Below are 19,907 nucleotides of genomic sequence, written 5' to 3'. Positions count from 1 at the left end.
TGACTTTAGTGTTTGGGAAAAACATGTGGGCACACAGTTCTGCTTTTGCTTCGAGCTCTGATACGAGCTGGTAAGGCATTGACCCACAGCTTCGTGCGGGGGTCCAATTTGTGGTGAGATAACTTTCTATTTTAGAACAGTTTTATTTTTATTTATTTATTTTTTAATATTTTATTTATTTATTTATTTGACAGAGAGAGAGTGAGAGCACAAGCCAGGAGACAGAGGGAGAAGCAGGTTCCTCGCTGAGCGGGGAGCCTGACATGGGACTCGATCCCAGGACCCTGGGATCATGACCTGAGCCGAAGGCAGTCGCTTAACCAACTGAGCCACCCAGGTGCCCCTATTTTAGAACAGTTTTAGACGTATAGGAGAACTGGGGAGAGAATACGGAGTTTCCACGTTCCGCACGCCCCGTTTTCCCCGCTCACACCTTTCGTTAGGGTGGCCTGTTTGTTACGGTAAGTGGACGGGCAATGACGCATTAGTGTTAAGTACGGTCCGCACTCTGTTCGGCTTTCCTTAGTTTTTACTTAATACCCTTTTTCTGCTCTGGAAGTCCACCCGGGAGACCACGTCACATCTGGTCACAGCGTCTCCTTAGGCTCCTCTGGGCTGTGACGGTTTCTCAGACTTTCCCTGGTTTTCGGTGACCTGGATAGTTCAGGGATTTTGTAGGATGTCCCTCTGTTGGGATTTGTCTGATGTTTTTCTCAGGATGAGACTGGAGTTCTGGGTTTTTGGGAGGAAGACACAGAGGTGACGTGCGCCTGTCACCACATTATGTCAACATGGTGTTGCTCTTGGGGTAGGTCCTGTCTCTAGTCTCTTTTGCACAGATGAGAAACTGAGGCCCAGGAAGTTCTGTCGGGCTCCTGCTGGGAGGGGGCGAAGGGCAGGGTGAGGAGGAGGCAGGGAGGCTGGTGTGGCCGTTGGGCTGGGGCCTCTTTGCTTGTAGGGACGGCCCCACGCCTCTCCTCTCTCTCCTGGGTCCCCGGCAGCCTCCTTGCTGGTCTCCCAGAAATCAGATTTAGGGCGACACCAGCACCTTGTTGGGCTTCTGTGGGCTAAGGCTGTGCTTACCATCTTACAAGCGCTCACCTCCGCCTTACACATTTTTTTGCTTTAATTTTTTTCTTTTTAAAAATCAGAATTTAACATCCGTATGGGGAAGTACACAGTGTCGGGTGTAGACGTCAAAGAATTTTCATGTAGGTTGGCATGCTTGCCAAGCTCATCTGAATCACCTGCAGAAGACTGTCCTCCACCCTCCCTGTCAGCGCCCACGCTGGGATACAGCTGCCCCCCCCCCCCCCCCCCCCCCGTCACCAGAGATCAGCTTTGCCTGCTCGCCAGATCGTCGCGGGAATGGACTCTTGCAGCACGTTCTCCTAGGTGTCCAGCTTCTGTTGGTTGATTCTGTGCTTGGTTCATCGTGTCATTGAGGGCATCCAGGGTCCCCTCCTGTTCTCTGTTGGGTGGCAATCTTTTGTGTGAATGTCACCCCTGTCATCCTTTCCCTTGTCTGTGGACATCTGTGTTTCCAGTTTGGGGCTGCTCTGAGCACTCGGGAACACAGCATTTGTATGTGGATGGACATATGTCTTCATCTCTCTGGGGAAAACCCTAGGAGTGGGCTTGCTCTCTCGTGGGGTAAAAGTCTTCCACTTTAGCAGATAATGTCAAACGTTTTCCAGTGAGTGTACTACCTCTTACACTTGCACAGTGCAGTGTGTGAGCATTCTGGTTGCCCCATTCCGGCCGGCATTGCTGTTGCCAGTGTTTTTTGTGTTAGCTATTCCGGTATAGGCTGGAGGATCTCACTGTGAGTTTTATGGACATTTCTCTGATGACTAGGCTGCCCTGGATGGGTGGGGTGGCTCCATGAAGTCATGGGGATCTAGTGTCCTATCTTTCTGCTCCACCATCCTTTGTTTGTGACTTCTGGTCTCAAGGCTGCCTCATGATCCAAAGCGGCTGCTCTAGCTCCATCCATCATGACGGCAGTCCAGGCAGCAGGCAGGGGGATTTGTCAACAAATATATAGGAATTCCTGACGTCGATAATGCCAGGAGGACAAAACAGGGTGATGGATAGAATGTGACTGCAGAAGGGGTATCTTAGAAAGGATGGTCTTCTTTTCCTTTTTGTTCACTGCTATGGTCCCCAGACTTAGAACAGAGCCTGACATGTAGTGGGAACTCAGTAAATATTGTTGAGGGGATGAAGAGTGTTCAGGGAAGGTCTCACTGAGAAGGTGGCTTTAGACTTAGGACGTGAGGGGGTCACCAATGAAGACATGGGAGGGAAGATTGCCCTGGAGGAGCAAGCAGTCAGTGCAAAGGCCCCGTGGCAGAAGCTTGCCTGGTGGGCTCCGGAGCAGCGAGGCCAGTGTGGCTGGAGCAGTGTGAGCGAGGTGGTTGATAAAGGGAGGGGTGATTGCAGTGGTTATAGGGAGCCTTGTAAATCACTGTCAGGGACTTGGATTTTATTCTGAGGTAAATAGGGAGCTATGGGAGGTGTTTGAGCAGGGGAATGACATGAGCTGACTCAACTTTGAAAAGTATAACTCTGATCCTGGCGGGGGGAGGGCAAGTGGGGTCCACTCAGACCAGGGGCAAGAGGAGAAGCAGGAGAACCAGTGATGAAGTTAGCGTGTAGGTCCAAGCAAGCAGTGCTGGGTGCGGGGTGGTGTTGGGGAGAAGTGGACAGACTCCAGGCGTGTCGGAGAGAGAGCAGCCAAGACATGCTGATGGAAGAGTGTTGGGTGGGAGGGAAGTTGAGGAGTCACAGATGGCTCAACTTCCTAACTGAAGAAACTCACCCCGTTGTCTTAGCAAACTACTCGGGTTTCCTATAAAAAGCTTTTCTTTTATTTGTCTTACCTTTAAAATCAAGAGGTTGGAACAGTAGCCAAAGGTGTGATGTTACCAGGTTCCAGACTGACTCAGTCCACGCTGCGGTCCGCCCTGAGCTCACGGGCAGCCCAGGGCAGGGCGTGCCTCCGAGCCCGGGGATGCAGGAGGTAGTAAGTGCCTTGCTGGTCAATCCGGAGTAGGCGGGGGCTGGTCCTGTCTCCGAACTGGGCCATGTATGCCAAGTGGCCTCTCGGCTCAGCGGCTCGGAGGTGTGTTTCCTTGGGAGCCTGTTTCTTCTTATCACCAGGGGAGGGATTCGGTTTTGCAATTCAATGGCCAGGTCAAGTTAATGATTATTCTGTGAAGCTGCGTGGGGGAGCAGTGTGAGGATGCAGCCCGGTGTGTGGGTACAGAACCCGCGGGCTGGTCTCTCCCTCGCCCTGTGACCTTGGAGAGACGCTTGGCCTTCAAGCCTCGGTGTCTTTATCTGTTAAATGAGCCTTAGCAAATTTAGTGAGGTGAAGTAGGCAGAAGTGTGTTGTTACCTGAACAACATATGCAGAGATGGTTGATGTGACTCGCCGGCTCTCTGCGTGTCCCCCAGCTTCTCAGGGGCAGAGGCCCCATGTTGTTCATCTTTGTGTCTTTAAATTCCTAGCGTCGCATCTAGCACGGGGTGGGTGATTGTGCACAGGATGAGTGGGGTCCTAATTAGATCAGGCAGGCTTGTTTCAGAGAGTTCCGGAAGACTTCTTGGAGGAAGTGGCACCTGGTGAGTGGGGTTTTGGGTTTGGGTGTCAGGGGCATCCTGGGCATGGGGGCAAGGGCTGTGGGAGGCAGTGAGCTGAGCCTCCTTTCCAGAGTGGACTCGTGTGGGAGAACGAGGTGAGGCCTTGAATGCCAAGCACAGGAATTCATACTTGAAGATGGGTGGGAGCCCAGTGATAATCACAGCTGCCTCATATTGAGCGCCTACTGCATGCACTTACTGTGCACTGACCCTAAATCTCATCCATGGCTCTGCCAATTAGGGGCTGTGACTATTCCCATTTTACAGACGAGAAAGCTGAGGCACCAAGATGTTTCTGGAGGCTTCACAGCTAGGAAGGTGGAGGTGGGGTCCACTCGGGTCTTTCCACACTGGCGCCGCCTCAAAGAAGATAGTGCAGACCCCGAATGTGAGTGCTGTGTGTGATTTGAAATTTTCTAGGAGCCCCATTAAAAAAGAGCCACATAAAAAAAGGAGTAAGAAACAGGTGAAATTAGTGTTATTTACCCAGTACATCCAAAATATCCACTCAGTGTGTGATCAAAATAAAAACAATCATTGACGAGATAAATGTATATTCCTTTTTTTTTTTTTTTTAAGATTTTATTTATTTATCTGAGAGAGAGCATGGGAGAGAGCCCGTGCAGGAGCAGGGGGGAGGGGTAGAGGGAGAAGCAGGCTTCCCGCTGAGCAGGGAGCCCGATGCGGGGCTCGATCCCAGGACCCTGGGATCATGACCTGAGCCGAAGGCAGACGCTTAACGACTGAGCCACCCAGGTACCCTGATAAATGCATATTCTTTTGCTTTTTATTTTTTGGACAAAGCTGGCCTGTAGCTTACAGCTGGGCCCATCTCCGCGGGCCCAGCCTCATTTCGGATGCTCAGGAGCGGTACGTGGCTGGCGCCTGCTGGACTGGGCGGGAGGGTCCACCCCGACGCCCCCGACGGGGAATTTCTGGGTAACCAAGGGTGTGCGCCTTGGGAATTTCTATGCTGGGCTTCTTGAAACGGAGAAAAGCCCACGTGTGTGTTGGTTAAATGAAAAATAAGAGACCCCACTACTGAAGATGGCCCATTCCTCTGGAATAGCTGAAGTATCACATTAAAAAAAAATTTTTTTTTTCTTAACATGCCAGTTGCTTCTGGAGGCTGTGACTTCTCCTTCAGCCTCAGTTGGAATGTCGCCGCCTCAGAGAGGCCCTCCTGGACTGCCCTGTTGGACATATCGGCCCCATCCCGCTCCACCTGGCTTTATTTTTTCCCAGTCTGCATCGGGGCGGGAAGTTCTGTCCCGCAAGGATCTGTTGATCAGGTGCTGTTACCTCCACCCCGGCGGGGGTCTTGCTGGTTTCTTGTGTGGGGCATGCCCTGTGCTCAGGATGCTGCTGGGCCCCCAGCACGTGCCCAGTGAGTCTTTAGGGTGCTGGGGAATGGTTGGGGTGCGTGGTGCATCTTTCCACGATTGTCCGGGAGCCCGGAGGTCGTCCTGATCTTCCTGCCTTGCCGCGAGCTGGAGGAACCTGGTGGGCGTCCGGCGGGCGTGCCGAGGAGCACTGAGGTGGGCCTGCGGCCCCGCTGCCGAACGCTTTCCTCTTCGCCCTGGCATCAGGGCAGTGCGGACGGGCCCTGTGAGCTTTGGGCCAGGATGCCAGCCCGGCTGGGTGTGGGTTCAAATGACACTCTGGTCGCTTAGCTTCGCCTTGCCCTTAGCCCCCCTGTATTGGGCTCAGTAGTGTCCCCCTCCAAAAAGATACGTCCCAAGTTCTAACTCCTGGTACCTGTGAATGTGACCTCATTTGAAAATAGGGTTTTTGCCGATGAAATTAAGGTAAGGAACCCCTCTCACCCCAGCCCCAGGTGTGACTTTGTTAGAGCAGCCCGGGGGGAACTCGGAGGCTTCCCTGACAGTGAGGCGGGCCGGGTGAGGGTTCCCGAGTGTGGTTTTAGCAGAGGTCTCGGACTTCCTGGCTCTTGGGATCTGGCGAGAGATGCTTTTCTGATCTCTGAACTGAGGTCCCGTGTTTTTGCCACTGGGGGCCAAGGGACAGTGAAGGCCCTGGGAGTCATGGGGCCCCCTCAGCCTCTGCCTGCTCTCCGGCTCACAGCTTATCCTGCATGCTGGAGGCCTGGCTGAAGGTCTGAATTCCCTGGAGGCACGTGAGTCCCCGGCCAATTCCTGCCTTCCTGGGCCTCTTGTGAAGTTAAGGGTTGGCCCAGGATCCCCCCGCCCCCACCCCCCACCCCCCCAGCCCACCAGGCCTCTCTGTGAAGGGCAGGGCTGACCCAGGATGCCCCCCAGGCTTCTCTGTGAGGCACAGGGCTGACCCAGGATCCGACCCCAGGCCCCCCCAGGCCTCTCTGTGAAGGGCAGGGCTGACCCAGCATCCCCCAGGCCTCTCTGTGACAGGCAGGGCTGACCCAGGATCCCCCAGGCCTCTCTGTGAAGGGCAGGGCTGACCCAGGATCCGCCCCCAGGCTTCTCTGTGATGGGCATGGCTGACCTAGGATCCCCCAGGCCTCTCTGTGAAGGGCGGGGCTGACCCAGGATCTGCCCCCAGGCCTCTCTGTGAAGGGCAGGGCTGATCCAGGATGTGCCCCCAGGCTTCTCTGTGAGGCACAGGGCTGACCCAGGATGTGCCCCCAGGCCCCCCCAGGCCTCTCTGTGAAGGGCAGGGCTGACCCAGGATCCCCCCCCCCCCCCCCCCCCCCCCCCCCCGCCCAGCTTCTCTGTGAAGGGCAGGGCTGACCCAGGATCCACCCCAGACCTCTCTGAAGGGCAGGGCTGACCCAGGATCCGCCCCAGGCCTCTCTGTGAGGTGTAGGGCTGACTCAGGATCCCCTTCAGGCCTCTCTGTGAAGTGCAAGGCTGACCCAGGATCCCCCTTTGGCTTCTCTGTGAAGGGCAGGGCTGACCCAGGACCCGCCCCCAGTGTCTGGAGCCCCTCCCTGCCCAGCCTGGAGAGGAGATGGCGGCTGACGGAGGAGCCTGTGGAGGTCACCCTCGCATGGAGGGTGGCCTGGCCTGTGCGGTTGCAGCTCATGAAGCCAGAGAATTTTACCACAATTGTAATTGTAAAGATTGACTTAATTGAAACATAGACTAATAGCTAAAAGTTAATGTATGTGACATTGTCATTTTTGCCATCCCGTGTCCCCTGAGCTGCTGCTCTGGCCCAGTCTGGGCCCCAAATAGGCCCTGCTCTCTATGTATTAAAAAAAAAAAATCTCCCTTAGGTAGGAGCTGTTTAAAACACATACAAAGGAGGAAGCAGATAACTACTCTCCGGTCATTTCCATGTCGATATTAGTGTTCTAGAGCTCACACTGCTTGTTGGCTCAGCAAAAATTTGCTGAGTGTTTTCTGGGTACCAAGCACTGTTCTGTGCTGAATCAATGAACTAAGCAGATGAAGATCCTGTCCTTGGGAGGCTATGACCTAGTAGGGGAGACAGAGAAAGGACAGTAGACATAGGCGACAAGGACCACAGGAAACACAGCAGGTTAAGGGAGTTCAGGAATTTTGGGGTGGATCAGGTGAGAGATTTGACTTCGTGGCCACCTTGGGGAGAACATGAGAGGCAGAAAGAACAGCTAGTGCAAAGGCCCTGGGGCAGAAGTTTGCCTGCATATATAAGGGACAGCAGGGAGGCCAGCATGACTGGGCTGAGTGAATGACAGGGACAGGACAGGATGCGAGGCCCAGAGGGGCCACAGGAGCCAGACCAGGCCGAGGGACTTGCAGGCCAGTGTTAAGATGGCAGCTTTTATGTTCATTTTATTTTCAAGACATCAACGGTTGCCCATTATTTTGTATATTGGACAAATTCCTATAAAAAGGCCCATCCCAACTGTGTCTTTCTGCAGCTTGTCTGTTTTTACTCAGGTCTTTTGAGACTTCCCCCAGTACGTCTGGTCCGTTTGTTCTGCCCGCGGTGGTGTGTGCAGAAGTCAGCTCTGCTCGTGAGCTCCGAGAGCAGGCTGCGGAATGATTGGGGTGGGTGGGGGCCAGCATCTTGCCGGCGGATCAGAAGAGGATAGAGTTTCGCGTCTCTAGGGACGTCCTCTAAGTGGAATCGCGGTATCTGTCCCGTGGCTGGCCCCTGTCACTCAGCATACCGTCCTCCAGGTTCGTCCGTGGTGCGGACCCGCTTTCCTCGTTAAGATGGAGTCACGTCCCACGGAATGCAGTGAACACAGGTGTGCTCACACACACGCCTTTTAACAGGTGTGATGAAGATGTTCCATCTCTTGAGTTTGCTTGTCATACAAGGGAGGTGTAGACCTTTGATAAAACTCAGCAAAGTGCTCTTGAAAAGCAGGCACGTTGTGGATGCACCTTGCAAACATGGTGCTGGGGGGAAGAAACCTCGTGTGGCCTTGGTCGTACGTCTGCTTGTTTTTAAGAAATTGGGTGTTATGGACGTAAATCGACGACTCGTATTGTAGGATTCTGTTTATTGGAAAAAAGGCAAATCCGTGGAGATAGAAAGTAGACGCGGGGGTGCCAGGGGCTGGGGGAGTGTATTGCTAATGGGTACGGGGTTTTGTTTTGGGGTGATGAATATGTTCCGGCCTTAGACCGTGGTGGTGTCTGCACAATTCTGTGCGCACATCCACACCATTGAATTAGACACTTGAAGTGGGTGAATTGTATGGTATGTGAATCCTAAGTCATTAAACCGTCAAGAAATGCTAGCATCATGTTTTCACGGTGCATCCAGAACGTTCATCCTTTTTAGGTGTGCAGCCTGATGGGTTTTATCAGGTGTGTACATCTTACCTATGTGGCGCCCAAAATCAAGAGATGGGATGTTTTCATGACCCTAAATAGTTTCTTGTTGCTGTTTTGCAGTCGGTCCCCTCCCTCTGCCCGAGCCCTGTGACAATCACTGATCTGGTTTCAGTCCTTATGGTTTTCCTTTTCCCAGATGTCCTATTATAAATGGACTCATGCAGTATGTCGCTGTTTGCAGCGGACTTTTGTTACTCAGCATATGCTGTGGAGGTTCATGCATGTGCTGGACTGACCAGTAGTCGCTTCCTGTTTGTGATCGAGTAGTGCCCCGTTGTTTAGTTACGTGGCGGTCTGTTTATCTGTCGAGGGATGTTGGAGTTGTTTTAAAATATGTTTTTTTTTTTTTTTTTTTTTTAATTTTTTTATTTTTTATTTTTTATTTTTTTAAGATTTTATTTATTTATTTGAGAGAGAGAGAACGAGAGACAGAGAGCATGAGAGGGAGGAGGGTCAGAGGGAGAAGCAGACTCCCCGCCGAGCAGGGAGCCCGATGCGGGACTCGATCCCGGGACTCCAGGACCATGACCTGAGCCGAAGGCAGCCGCTCAACCAACTGAGCCACCCAGGCGCCCTAAAATATGTTTTTTTTTTTAAAGATTTATTTATTTATTTATTTGACAGAGACAGAGATAGCGAGAGCAGGAACACAAGCAGGGGGAGTGGGAGAGGGAGAAGCAGGCTTCCCGCCAAGCAGGGAGCCCGATGTGGGACTCGATCCCAGGACCCTGGGATCATGACCTGAGCCGAAGGCAGACGCTTAACGACTGAGCCACCCAGGCGCCCTTAAAATATGTTTTGAGAACATTTTTGTTGTTGATGGGCATTTAGGTAGCCATGCTCCTAAAGGCTTCCTAGCCTGGACACAGGCTGCAGCCCCTGCCAGGAATGCCCTCCCCATGTTCTTTCGCCGGCCAAGTCCAACTCCCTTCGTCAGTGCTCGGCTCACATGTTTCCTCTTCCGGGCAGCGCTGCTGACGGTCCAGGAATGGGCTCGGAGGGTCCGGTTGGGTGAGCGGCAGTGGTGTCCTGCAAGGGCTCACGTTGGCCCTCTCTTCCAGTCTTTGTGTTCTGGGCCGTGGTCTTTGACCTTGGGGGAGGGGGTGAGGATAGAATGAGCCATATCAGGTGAAAGGCCGAGACCGTGGCCAGCGCTGCTTTCTAATCAGCTGCTTGGTCTCATTGCCTCTGCTCAGATGCCGATCAAAACCAGTGCAAAGTCTGTCCCCACCTGTGAGTGCGGGTGGGGCAGTGTCAGTGACGGGGAGGAAGAGGAGTCGGTTACTTCAAGCCAGGTGACTGCCTGGCTGACCTTCCAGATGCCTGGGGCTCTGCCATATCCTGTTCTAGCACTTTACCTACAAACTCGTTCAGCCTCACACCAGCTCTATCATTGTGCTCATTTTATGGATGAGGAGATTGAGGTTCACAGAGGAGTGGTGACTTATCTGCTGTCACCCAGCCAGAAGGCAGAGCTGGGCCATCGAATACTCCCCGTGAGCGAGTGCCCAGTGAATGGGGTGGACCCCCAGAGGCTGGAAGCCCCTTCTGTTGGAGAGAGAGAGGGACACATGGCTTTATCTGGTGACTCATTTCTTTGGCTGTGATTTGTCCCCGAAGCAGAGTGTACTGGAGAGTGGATGAGGGATTCTGGAGTTCTGAAGATTTCTCTGGGTCCAGCTGAGAAACAGAGCTGGGGAGCGAGGCAGGAACTGGAAACTTATTTTATTTTATTTTATTTAGGTTGAGAGAGAGAGGGAGAGAGTGAGAGTGAGCACGCATGCACGCAGGGGGAGAGGGAGAGAGAGAATCCTAAGCAGGCTCCATACGGAGCTCGGAGCCCGACGAGGGGCCCCATCTCACGACCCTGAGATCACCACATGAGCCGAAATCAAGAGTTGGACGCTCAACCGACTGAGCCACCCAGGTGCCGCAGGAAACTGTCTTTTTAAAAACCACTTAGTTGAGGTATGATAGACATTTTAAAAAACTGTACATATTTAATGTATACAACTTGATGAGTTTACAGATAAGTATACACCCTCAAAACCATCACCGCAATCTATGTGTAAAGATATCCATCACCTCCAGAACGTTCCATATGATGGCTTTTATTGTTTTAGTTATGCAAGACGAGTAAGCCTAGAGATCTACTGTACGCCATAGTGTGGCCACTTAACAAGATTGCATCCTACACTCAAATATTTGCTAAGAGGGTAGATCTTATGTGTTTTTATCACACACACACACACACACACACACACACACACACACACACAGAAGAAGGAAGTGGGACTGAGGTCACGTTCTTTCCTGGTGGAGTTGCCGGCAGAAGCCAGGACAGGCAGGGGACCCCTAGTTACTAGCCCTGTGTGTGTCTTTTCTGTGGGGAGGGGATGGTGGAGAGGCATGATGGGACCATCTCCCTCTGTCGCTCCTCCCTGTTGAAGATTTGAGGATTTCCATCCTGGGTGGATCCCACTCCCACCCAGCAGCCTCTCGCCTAAGGTTGGATTCCATCTGCCAAGCCTGTGCCCATGCCTCTGCTGTTGGACCTGCTGTGTGGGGCCTGGGGAAAGCCCCCCAACCGTGCCGGGCCTCGGTTTCCCCCTTAGAAACACGGGGAGGTCACCCTCCATCATCCAGGAGATGATGCTGGTCAAGTGCGCCAGCAGGTGCGGCAAAGGGCGGCCCACGAGCCAGGTGTGGCCCCAAGGTGTGTGTTCGATCGGCTCCCGGGTGTGCTAGATTTTGAAAAATAAATTGTTGGTATGAAACAATACGGAGATCCCACAGAGTCTTTGTTGCTTTGTTCAAATCACACTTATTAGTTGCCTTTATTTGCCTGTATTAGATGCTCAGGTTATAAGAATGATCGTGTGGCTTCCATGGCAGGTAGGAAGATGTGTTTATCAATAAATGATTATTATTATACCCTGAAATCCAGATTTTATGTGACATCTTCTAGTTTTTTATTTTTGGCAATGAATTTAACTTTTCTTCATTTAAATGTCATGTTGGTGAAATGAGAAATGGCTGAGGCTCCTGGCCCCCCATTGTACAGATGGGGAAACTGAGGCTCAAGAGGTGACTGTCTTGCCCATGTGGCCCTGAGGTCTGGCTGCTTCTGTATTGTCTCCTTCCCAGAGTCTGCTGGTTGGGGACATGGGGCCGGGCCAGACCAGTGAGCTCCTGCCTTCTGCCTCCCCTGGAGCCTCTGCCCATTGGTTTTGGCTGTCTGGGGACAGAAAAGGTGGCTGGCCTTGTTCTGGAAGGCCATGTTTGAAGGAACATGGAAGGTGACGCAAGCCACCCTGTAGACCTCGCTTTGTGGTATCGGGTCTCACTCTGATGGGCTGGGTCACTCTGCCCCACCCAGGCTCGAAGCCTTGTGGGGCCCGTGATGTGGCCGGGCCCAGTTGGGGGGGGATTGGGTGGTACTGGGGGGACCTCCCTGTGACACAGGGACTTGCAGAGCTGAGGAGCCAGACGGGGATGAGAGGCCAGTGTATCTGATAGACAGGCTGCAGACCTGTTTTCTTCAGCTCTGTCTCAGCACCGCCCTGCCTCAGGGCCTTTGTACTGGCCTTGCTTCTATGTGGAATTACCCCCCTGTCCACCAAATCCACGTGTCCCCCTCACTGCCTTTTGTTTTTATTTATTTATTAATTTTTCTTCTGTTTTTGCTTGTGTTTCACCTGTGTGACTACTCTGTTTAAAGTTGCAATCCCCTTCCCCATCCCTGCCTCTCACACAAGCACGCATTACTGTACCTTCATGTTTAACACCTGCCTCTCCCTTGCTAGATTGAAGACCCCACAGAGTTGGGGAGTGGGGTCTGTCTTGTTCATTCTTTTATCCCCAGCCCTTGGAAGAGTGCCTGGCATATAACAGGTGCTCAGTAAAAGCTTGTTGAATGAATGAATGCTACATTTGGACAGGTGGAGTATTCCAGCAGCAGCTGCTTCCTGGTGTCTGATCAGGCTACTGTTACTAAAACACGGTTACAAGTAGCATCTGCAAGAATGTGTTGCCTGTGAACTGATACTCTGGAGCAGCGTGTATGGGGAACTTCCTCACCGCCAGGGGCCGCCTCCCGGACATGATGGTGGGACCCGGGAGGGACCGGGCTCTGGACAGCTGTTCTAGCTGCATGGAGGGGAGGCCCCGCTCACCCTCCTCACGGGCGTGTTTGTTTTGCCCCCCACAGAATGTGCGCATCGACCCCAGTAGCCTGTCCTTCAACATGTGGAAGGAGATCCCCGTCCCCTTCTACCTGTCCATCTACTTCTTCGACATTGTCAACCCCGATGCCATCCTCCTGGGGGAGAAGCCGCAGGTGCAGGAGCGCGGGCCCTACGTGTACAGGTGAGGACAGAGGGGGCTGGACTAGGTCTCCCAGGCGGGCCGTCTTAGCGGGGTCGGACCCCATTTTACAGATGAGGAAACCGAGGCCCCGAGTAGTGGAGGGGCTTGCTTAGGGTCAGTCTGCTTTCCCCAGTCTGGTGTTCTCGTGGTTGAGACTGTGCACTCTGCAGAGTGACCTCCTGGGTTTAAACTGTGGCTTTCTGATTGCAGGCAAGGGGCGTTCCTTCCCCATGCCTCAGTTTCCCCATCTGTAAAATGGGGATGACAGTCTCCGCCTTGGGGTGGTTGTGAGGACTGGATGAGATAGCGGGAAGCCCTTAGCACAGTGCCTGGCACGCAGTGAGCGCCCCGTAAATGTTTGTTACTAGCGTGTTATTACCACTGCTGCCACCACCTCTTCGCTGGATCGTGGTCTTTGGGAGAGCGCGGCTTGTTGAATCTGCTGGAGCAGGTTTCCGAGAGATGAGGGAGGACAGTTCTGGTAGAAGGCCCGATTCCCGGCTCCTGCCCATTCTGCCCTCGGGCACGGACCCTGTCACAGAATCGCCGTCCCTGCCAAACTCGTCCGTGGAAGGCTTCTGTGTCAGAGCTGAGCCTGGCTTGCCAAAGTTTATATGTATTTCTTCATTCTGGAAGCATTTACTGAGCACCTCCTGTGGACTAGGCACCGTGCCAGACCCGAGCCCCTGCTCCACAGAGCTGACGTCTGATGGGAGAGAGTAAACTCTTAGACACATCAGGTGGCTATAAGTGTGGTGAGAGCAAGGAGGGTGAAGCATGGAGGGTGCTGGAGGGAGGGGCGTGGGCAGGGTTGGTCTAACTGGAGGGTCAGGGAGGACCTCTGCCAAGGGGACACCCCCCTAAACGTGGGTGGTGAGAAGGGGGTGCCACTGTGTGAAGATGTGGGGGGAGGAGGGCCCCAGGCAGAGGTGGCAGCCAGTGCAAAGGCCCTGAGGCAGGCAGAGTCTGGGAGTCCGGGAAGGAGAAGGCCTGAGTGGCTGGCGTGGTATGAGTGAGGGGGAGATTGGCAGAGACGAGGCCCGAGCATTGGACGGGGTCGGGTGGTGAGGATCTCGGAGGCCACATTAGGAGCTTGATTTTATCCTGTATGCAAAGGAGGGTTGTCGGGGAGAGAAGGACATGATCTCATTTCTACTTTTCAAAGATTCTCTGGCTGTGTTATGGAGAATGGATTGCAGACAAGAGGGAATAACGGCAGCAGCCACGAAAAGCCGCTGGTACTCACGTGCTGTCTTCCGTGCCTCGGGCCGCTCTTTGGTGGCTTGACATGCACTGACCCACTCAGGGCTCACCACAGCCCTGCGAAGTGGCTCTTGTTATCACCCCCATTTTATAGATGGGAGAACGGAGGCCCTGGTAGTAAGTGTTGGAGACAGGATGGGAGCCCAGGCCCTCCGTCTCCAGAGTGCACATTCCGAACCACTGTGCTGCGCTGTCTCCCTAAGCAGGCGCATGCGCGGGGGAGGCTGCTGTGAAGGACGGTGGCGCCTGGCTGGGGGGAGGGGGTGTGTCGGGATTTGGGTGCTCTCTGGGGTAGCTCTGATGAATCTCACAGGGTCCCGCCTTGGGCCGAGGGCCCCACGGCTCCCGGCGGGCACCCCGTCCCTGTGTGCCCGGGCCCCACTGACCACCGGCTTCCCGCCCGCAGGGAATTCAGGCACAAGAGCAACATCACCTTCAATGACAATGACACAGTGTCATTCCTCGAGTATCGCAGCTTCCAGTTCCAGCCCGACAAGTCCCATGGCCTGGAGAGCGACTATATCGTCATGCCCAACATCCTGGTCTTGGTAAGGCTGCCCCTGGCCGCGCCCCTTGTCCCAGCCCTCACCTTGCGCCCGAGGGCTTCCGTCTCTCTCGTCCTGCCTGCCCCCTGCATGGGCCGCCCCGCGGTGGGGGGCACGGGGGGCAGCCGGCAGCTCATGGGGCCCGACTCACAGCCCATCGAGTTTCCCAGGTGCATCCTCCTGTCTCTGCTTTGGGGGTACCGGCCAAAATTCTTGTCTTTCCCATCTTAGTCTAAATCTAGAATCTCCACAGGGAGGTACTAGTGGGGGGCTGCACGGGGCTCCCCCAGGCCACGTCCTCGTCTGCCCCATTTGCAGCTGGGCCTCCGTGCTCTGTAGGTGGGGGTCATAGTTGTAGCTGGATTTACCGACTGTTGGCCCTGTGCGCCAGGGTCCCCAAGACCACCTCCAGGCCTGCTGACTCACTGGGAAGGCTCGCAGACGGCGTATTGTCCCACTCTTGGCTCTGATTTGTTATAGCAGAAGGGTGCAGAACCAAAAGCAGCAGAGGGAGAAAGCGCATGGGGTGGAGGCCAGCCTCCAGCCTCCAGCGTCCTCTCCCAGGGGAGCCGCACAGGCACCCACCCCCAATTCACCCTGCAACAAGCCCTGACAGCACCTGGGAAGGTTTGTCACCACGGAAACCACTAGAGACTCCGTGCCCAGGGTTTTTTATTGGGGGCTGGTCACAGAAGCACCTTCTGCCTGGCATGTACCAAAATCCACCTCCCCAGGAGGAAGACCGGTGGTCAGCATAAAGCATACAGTTCGTAGACGCAGTCCAGACACCGCGAGCCCCCCCTTATCAGTCAGGGAGTGGTGGGAGCTCCCTCGAAACCCAAGCTCCCAGACGCAGGCTGAGGGTCAACCTTGCCGGCAGGCCTTTCTAGAGAGAGTGGCCTCAGGCCTGTTGTGTTAACTTTTTGCAAACACTGTGTGTCAGCACTTAGGGCTTATGGGCTTACACATATTACCTTGTTTACTTGTCAGCGACCCTGGGGCTGGTGCTGGGCTGGGCTCTGGATCCGAGGCGAACTCGCCTGCTGAGTCCATTGGATGGACAGGACGGAAGAATAAATATGCCCCGAAACCTTACAGCTTCACCGCCCGCCCCTGCGCGCCCCCCACCCCCACCCCAGTTACATCCTTAAGTTTTGGCAGTGAAGGCACTTGCCCCCACCGACCAGGTTGGCAAAGACCGCGTGATGATGCCCCAGGGGTCAGGAGCATTTGTGGAAACAGACGCTCTCCCGTACCATCGTGAGGAACAGAACTGGTATGAGCTGTTGGAAGGGGGTGACTTTAAATAGAAATGGCACACGCCTTGGACCTCAGAAATTTCATTCGTAGGCATGTGTCCTCTTTTTTTTTTTATTTATTTTTATTTTTTTTTAAAGATTTTATTTATTTATTTGAGAGAGAGAGAATGAGAGAGAGCACATGAGAGGGGGGAGGGTCAGAGGGAGAAGCAGACTCCCTGCCGAGCAGGGAGCCTGATGTGGGACTCGATCCAGGGACTCCAGGATCATGACCTGAGCGGAAGGCAGTCGCTTAACCAACTGAGCCACCCAGGCGCCCTGTGTCCTCTTGATAGAACCACACACGTAAAAGATGCTTGCACTCAAGGATATTCATTGTCAGAGCAAACTTCTAGAAACAACCTAAATATTGTTCCATCATGTTTCATTGTGGTAATTTATGGCAGCCAGCCAGGGCCGGAGCAGTCCCTGAGGTCTAAGTGAGGGAGAGGCAAGATGCAGAACGCACGTACGGTGCCACACCTTATTACTTAAAAAGGAGAAATACTTGCACACACACCCACTTATACACACAGGCTTTTTTATTTACATGTTTCGAGCAGGGTGGGCAGACTTCTTCTGTAAAGTAAATATTTTAGGCTTTGAGGACCACGTGATTTCTGTTGGAACTGCTCATGCAGAAGCAGCCAAAGGCAATATAAAGGAGGAGGCATGGAGATGTTCCAATGAAACTTTATTTCATATAATTTTCATGTTTTTTCAAATATTCTTCCCCGCCCCCCAACTATTTGAAAATATTAAAAAAAAAAACATTCTTAGCTCTCAGACTGTACAAAAATGGGTGGTGGGCTGGCTTTGGCCCATGGGCCATAGTTTGCTGGTCTCTGGTGTGGATGTCTCTGGAGGAAAGAACCCATAGCATTGGGTGGCCTTGAGGGAGAAGAATGGGAAGGAGACGGTCAGGGGTTGGAGAGGGACGTTTCTTCGATATTCTTTTGTGATTTTTTAAAAAATCATGTGTTTATTACCTTTCAAAAATGATTATAATGGCAAGGAGATCCTGGTGAGTTCCCAAGGAACCAGACCTCTTTGGCCCAGGTTTTAGGAAATGCTGGCTGTGTTCACTTTTCCACTTTTGGATGAGGTGCCTTTAAAAAATAAACCAAGTGCCAAGACAGTATCTCCAGAGGAAAGCAGAAATTAGAAAATAAATTCACCTGCATTCTCAGCACCCAGATATTGGGGAGAACAGATCTTTGGGACTCTTCGTGTGTGGGAAGGAGATATCAGGAAGTGGAGTCGAGTCTTCATTAAGATTCTTTTGGATGCAAGGTGACAATAAAAGGGACTCCAAACTGGCATAAGCAAAAAGGGAACTTATGGGCTCACATTACTGAAAGGGCAGAGGTTGGCTCGTTTCAGGTGTGGCTTGATCTAGGGTGCAAATCGGGTTCCCTAGATCTGTGTTGGTGCCCTGCTCGGGCCGGCAGCAGGAAACTCTCCTTTCTATCTGACAGCCCCAGGGGAATGTTTCCCGTTTCTTGGGGCTCTGATTGGGCCACATTACACATTCCGGAACCAATCACTGTAGCTGGAGGGAAGAACGTTTCTGATTGGCCAGGTCCCTGCCATGTGCCCGCCTCTGGGACTGGGAATGGAGTTAATTTCACCTGAAATCCACTAACACAGGTGATCCTGTTACTGAAGGATTAGGGACTGGTTCTGGATGCCCCAGACACCCTACATGCCCGCTGCAGGGACCTTCCTGGGCCCGAAGTTCATGTCCCCTGATGAACTCTACCTTGGGCCTGGCTTGAAGTCCAGGATGCATGGACCCATTGGTGTGTAGCCTGTAACATGTAGTGTCCCCTCACTCTGCAGGCTGCAGCGATGATGATGGAAAATAAGCCCATGAGCCTGAAGCTGATCATGACCTTGGCGTTCAGCACACTCGGGGAGCGCGCCTTCATGAACCGCACTGTAGGCGAGATCATGTGGGGTTACGAGGACCCCCTCATACACCTCATCAACAAGTACCTCCCAAACATGTTTCCATTCAAGGGCAAGTTTGGGCTATTTGCAGAGGTAAGCATGGCCCACAACAAGTTCGGGGCCTGTGTCTTGTTCTCCATCGGTACAGCCTGGAAATGGGTTAGCAGCCTGGCTGGGGATCTGGGGGCAGTGGGTTGGAAATGGCAGAAAACCCAACTCGAACTGGCTTAAGAGGAATAGAGAATTTATTGGCTCATATACCTGAAAACTCTAGGCAGAGATGTAGGTGCAACTTGATCCAGGCTCTGAGAACGTGATTGAGCTGAGTGTGGACAGTTGGGGGCTGCTGCTGGGAGAAGTGGGAGAGGCTGCTGGGGAGGCAAGTCACAGATGTTGACTATGACATTGCTCTGAGCTGCCTACTTTTTTCTTTCTTTAAAGATTTTATTTATTTATTTGAGAGAGAGAGAGTGAGAGAGAGAGCACAAGCACGGGGAGCGGCAGAGGGAGAGGGAGAGGCCAACTCCCGGCTGAGCAGGGACCCCGATGCGGGGCTCGATCCCAGGACCCCGGGATCATGACCTGAGCCGAAGGCAGATGCTTAACCGACTGAGCCACCCAGGCGCCCCTGCCTGCTTTTTTCTTGATCTTGACCCTTGGTCACCTGGCAGTAACTGGGCTCCTGAGCCGTGATCTGATGCAGAGTCTGACCCCTGACTGTGGCTTCCTCCACCAAAGGTTTTGACGAGCCCTCTGGGTTGCTCCAGCCTCGGCCTCCCCTTTGGGCTCTGCTGATCTGTCTTGGGGGGAGGGGGAGGAAGACATTATGTTTCTGTGCTTGGCACATGATAGACACTCAATACCTTTTTAACCAGAATGACAGGTTCTGAGTGTGTGGGTAAGTTGGCAAGTTTGGAGCAACACGATTCCTTTGAAAGCATCTTGTAAACTTGTAAACAAATGAATATTATTACAAAGTGAGTAGCATACCTATAATATATGTTTGACTGTGTATAATGGAAACCCTGAAATAACATTCCAGCAGTGGCTGTTCAGTGTTGATGTGGTGTCTTCCTATCCTTCAGGGATCCAGAATTCTTCTACTACCCTGGTCTGCCATCCTTATGGTGTGGTTTTCATACTCCAGATTACCACATGGCCCAAGATGGCTGCTAGAGCACCAGCTACCACATCCACATTCCAGGAAGCACAAGTGGAAGGAAGAGTGGTTGGGGATGGAGAGGCAGGCAGGGGGGTTGAGGACAAAACAGCATGTCCCAGCTGTCTCCTTCCTTGGGAGGGAGAAGACCAATTTCTACTTTCGTTTGGCCCAAACTTAGTCAAGTGGCCACACCTAGCTGCAAGGGAAGCTGGGAAATGTAGCCTTTTAGCGGCTGTGCTGATGCCCTGAGTAAGGTCTGGGTTTTGTTACGAAGGAGGAAGGGGAGGATACTTTGGATACTAACTGGCCGTCTCTGATATACTTTGTCTGTAATGATTATTATTCTGGTGTCCTTTTGGGGGAGCCATTATTAATAATAATAATAATGATAATGATAATAAAGACTAGCATTTGGAGTTCCTACTGTTTTTCAGGCACCACTTAACAGTGTTGACACATTCGCTTTTTCGTACCCCCAGTGTCTCCAGGCTCCTGTTACTCTCTCCTCATAATGGTTGAGGTCCCAGCTCATGAAGCTCAGAATGGACAGGTGACATGACACAGATATTAAGAGGCCAGAGCAGGGCTTTGGACTGGGCCCTGCTCTGGAGCCTGTTTGCCTAACTAGTCAGTAATCAATTTAGTCATTCATCCGGGACACAACCCTATTGAGTTCTCAGCGTGTTTTCCATTACTCAGCTTCCTCGGGGGAACACGGTACTTCTAGATTTCGCCCCGCGGTTTGTATGCTTTGCGTGTCTTTGCTGTGAATTAGGCATCTGTCTCTAGGAAAGAACCTCAGAGTGCCAAAGCCTGGGGCTTCCGATCTAGAAAATGCTCAGTAAGCACTGGGTCCTGTATGGGTTAGGATAGACCAGGTCATGCTGTGTAACAAGCA

At 52.9% G+C, this 19,907-nt stretch overlaps 1 protein-coding gene across 5 annotated transcripts in view; it reads left to right on the top strand.

Moving 5' to 3' along the window:
- SCARB1 (scavenger receptor class B member 1) overlaps positions 1 to 19,907 on the top strand; it is a 72,585-nt gene that overhangs the window by 27,472 nt on the left and 25,206 nt on the right. For all 5 annotated transcript variants that reach the window (XM_078061114.1, XM_078061113.1, XM_036080880.2 and 2 more), the window contains 3 exons: positions 12,631 to 12,788; positions 14,458 to 14,599; positions 17,737 to 17,940. In XM_078061114.1, the coding sequence (XP_077917240.1) occupies positions 12,631 to 12,788; positions 14,458 to 14,599; positions 17,737 to 17,940 (504 nt within the window). The remainder of the gene's footprint in view (positions 1 to 12,630; positions 12,789 to 14,457; positions 14,600 to 17,736; positions 17,941 to 19,907) is intronic.

This window comes from Halichoerus grypus, chromosome 13 (assembly GCF_964656455.1).
Source record: "Halichoerus grypus chromosome 13, mHalGry1.hap1.1, whole genome shotgun sequence".
In the NCBI taxonomy this organism is placed as follows: domain Eukaryota; kingdom Metazoa; phylum Chordata; class Mammalia; order Carnivora; family Phocidae; genus Halichoerus; species Halichoerus grypus.
The sequence above is the reverse complement of the archived record's forward strand: the minus strand, read 5'-3'. Positions and strand labels throughout refer to the sequence as shown.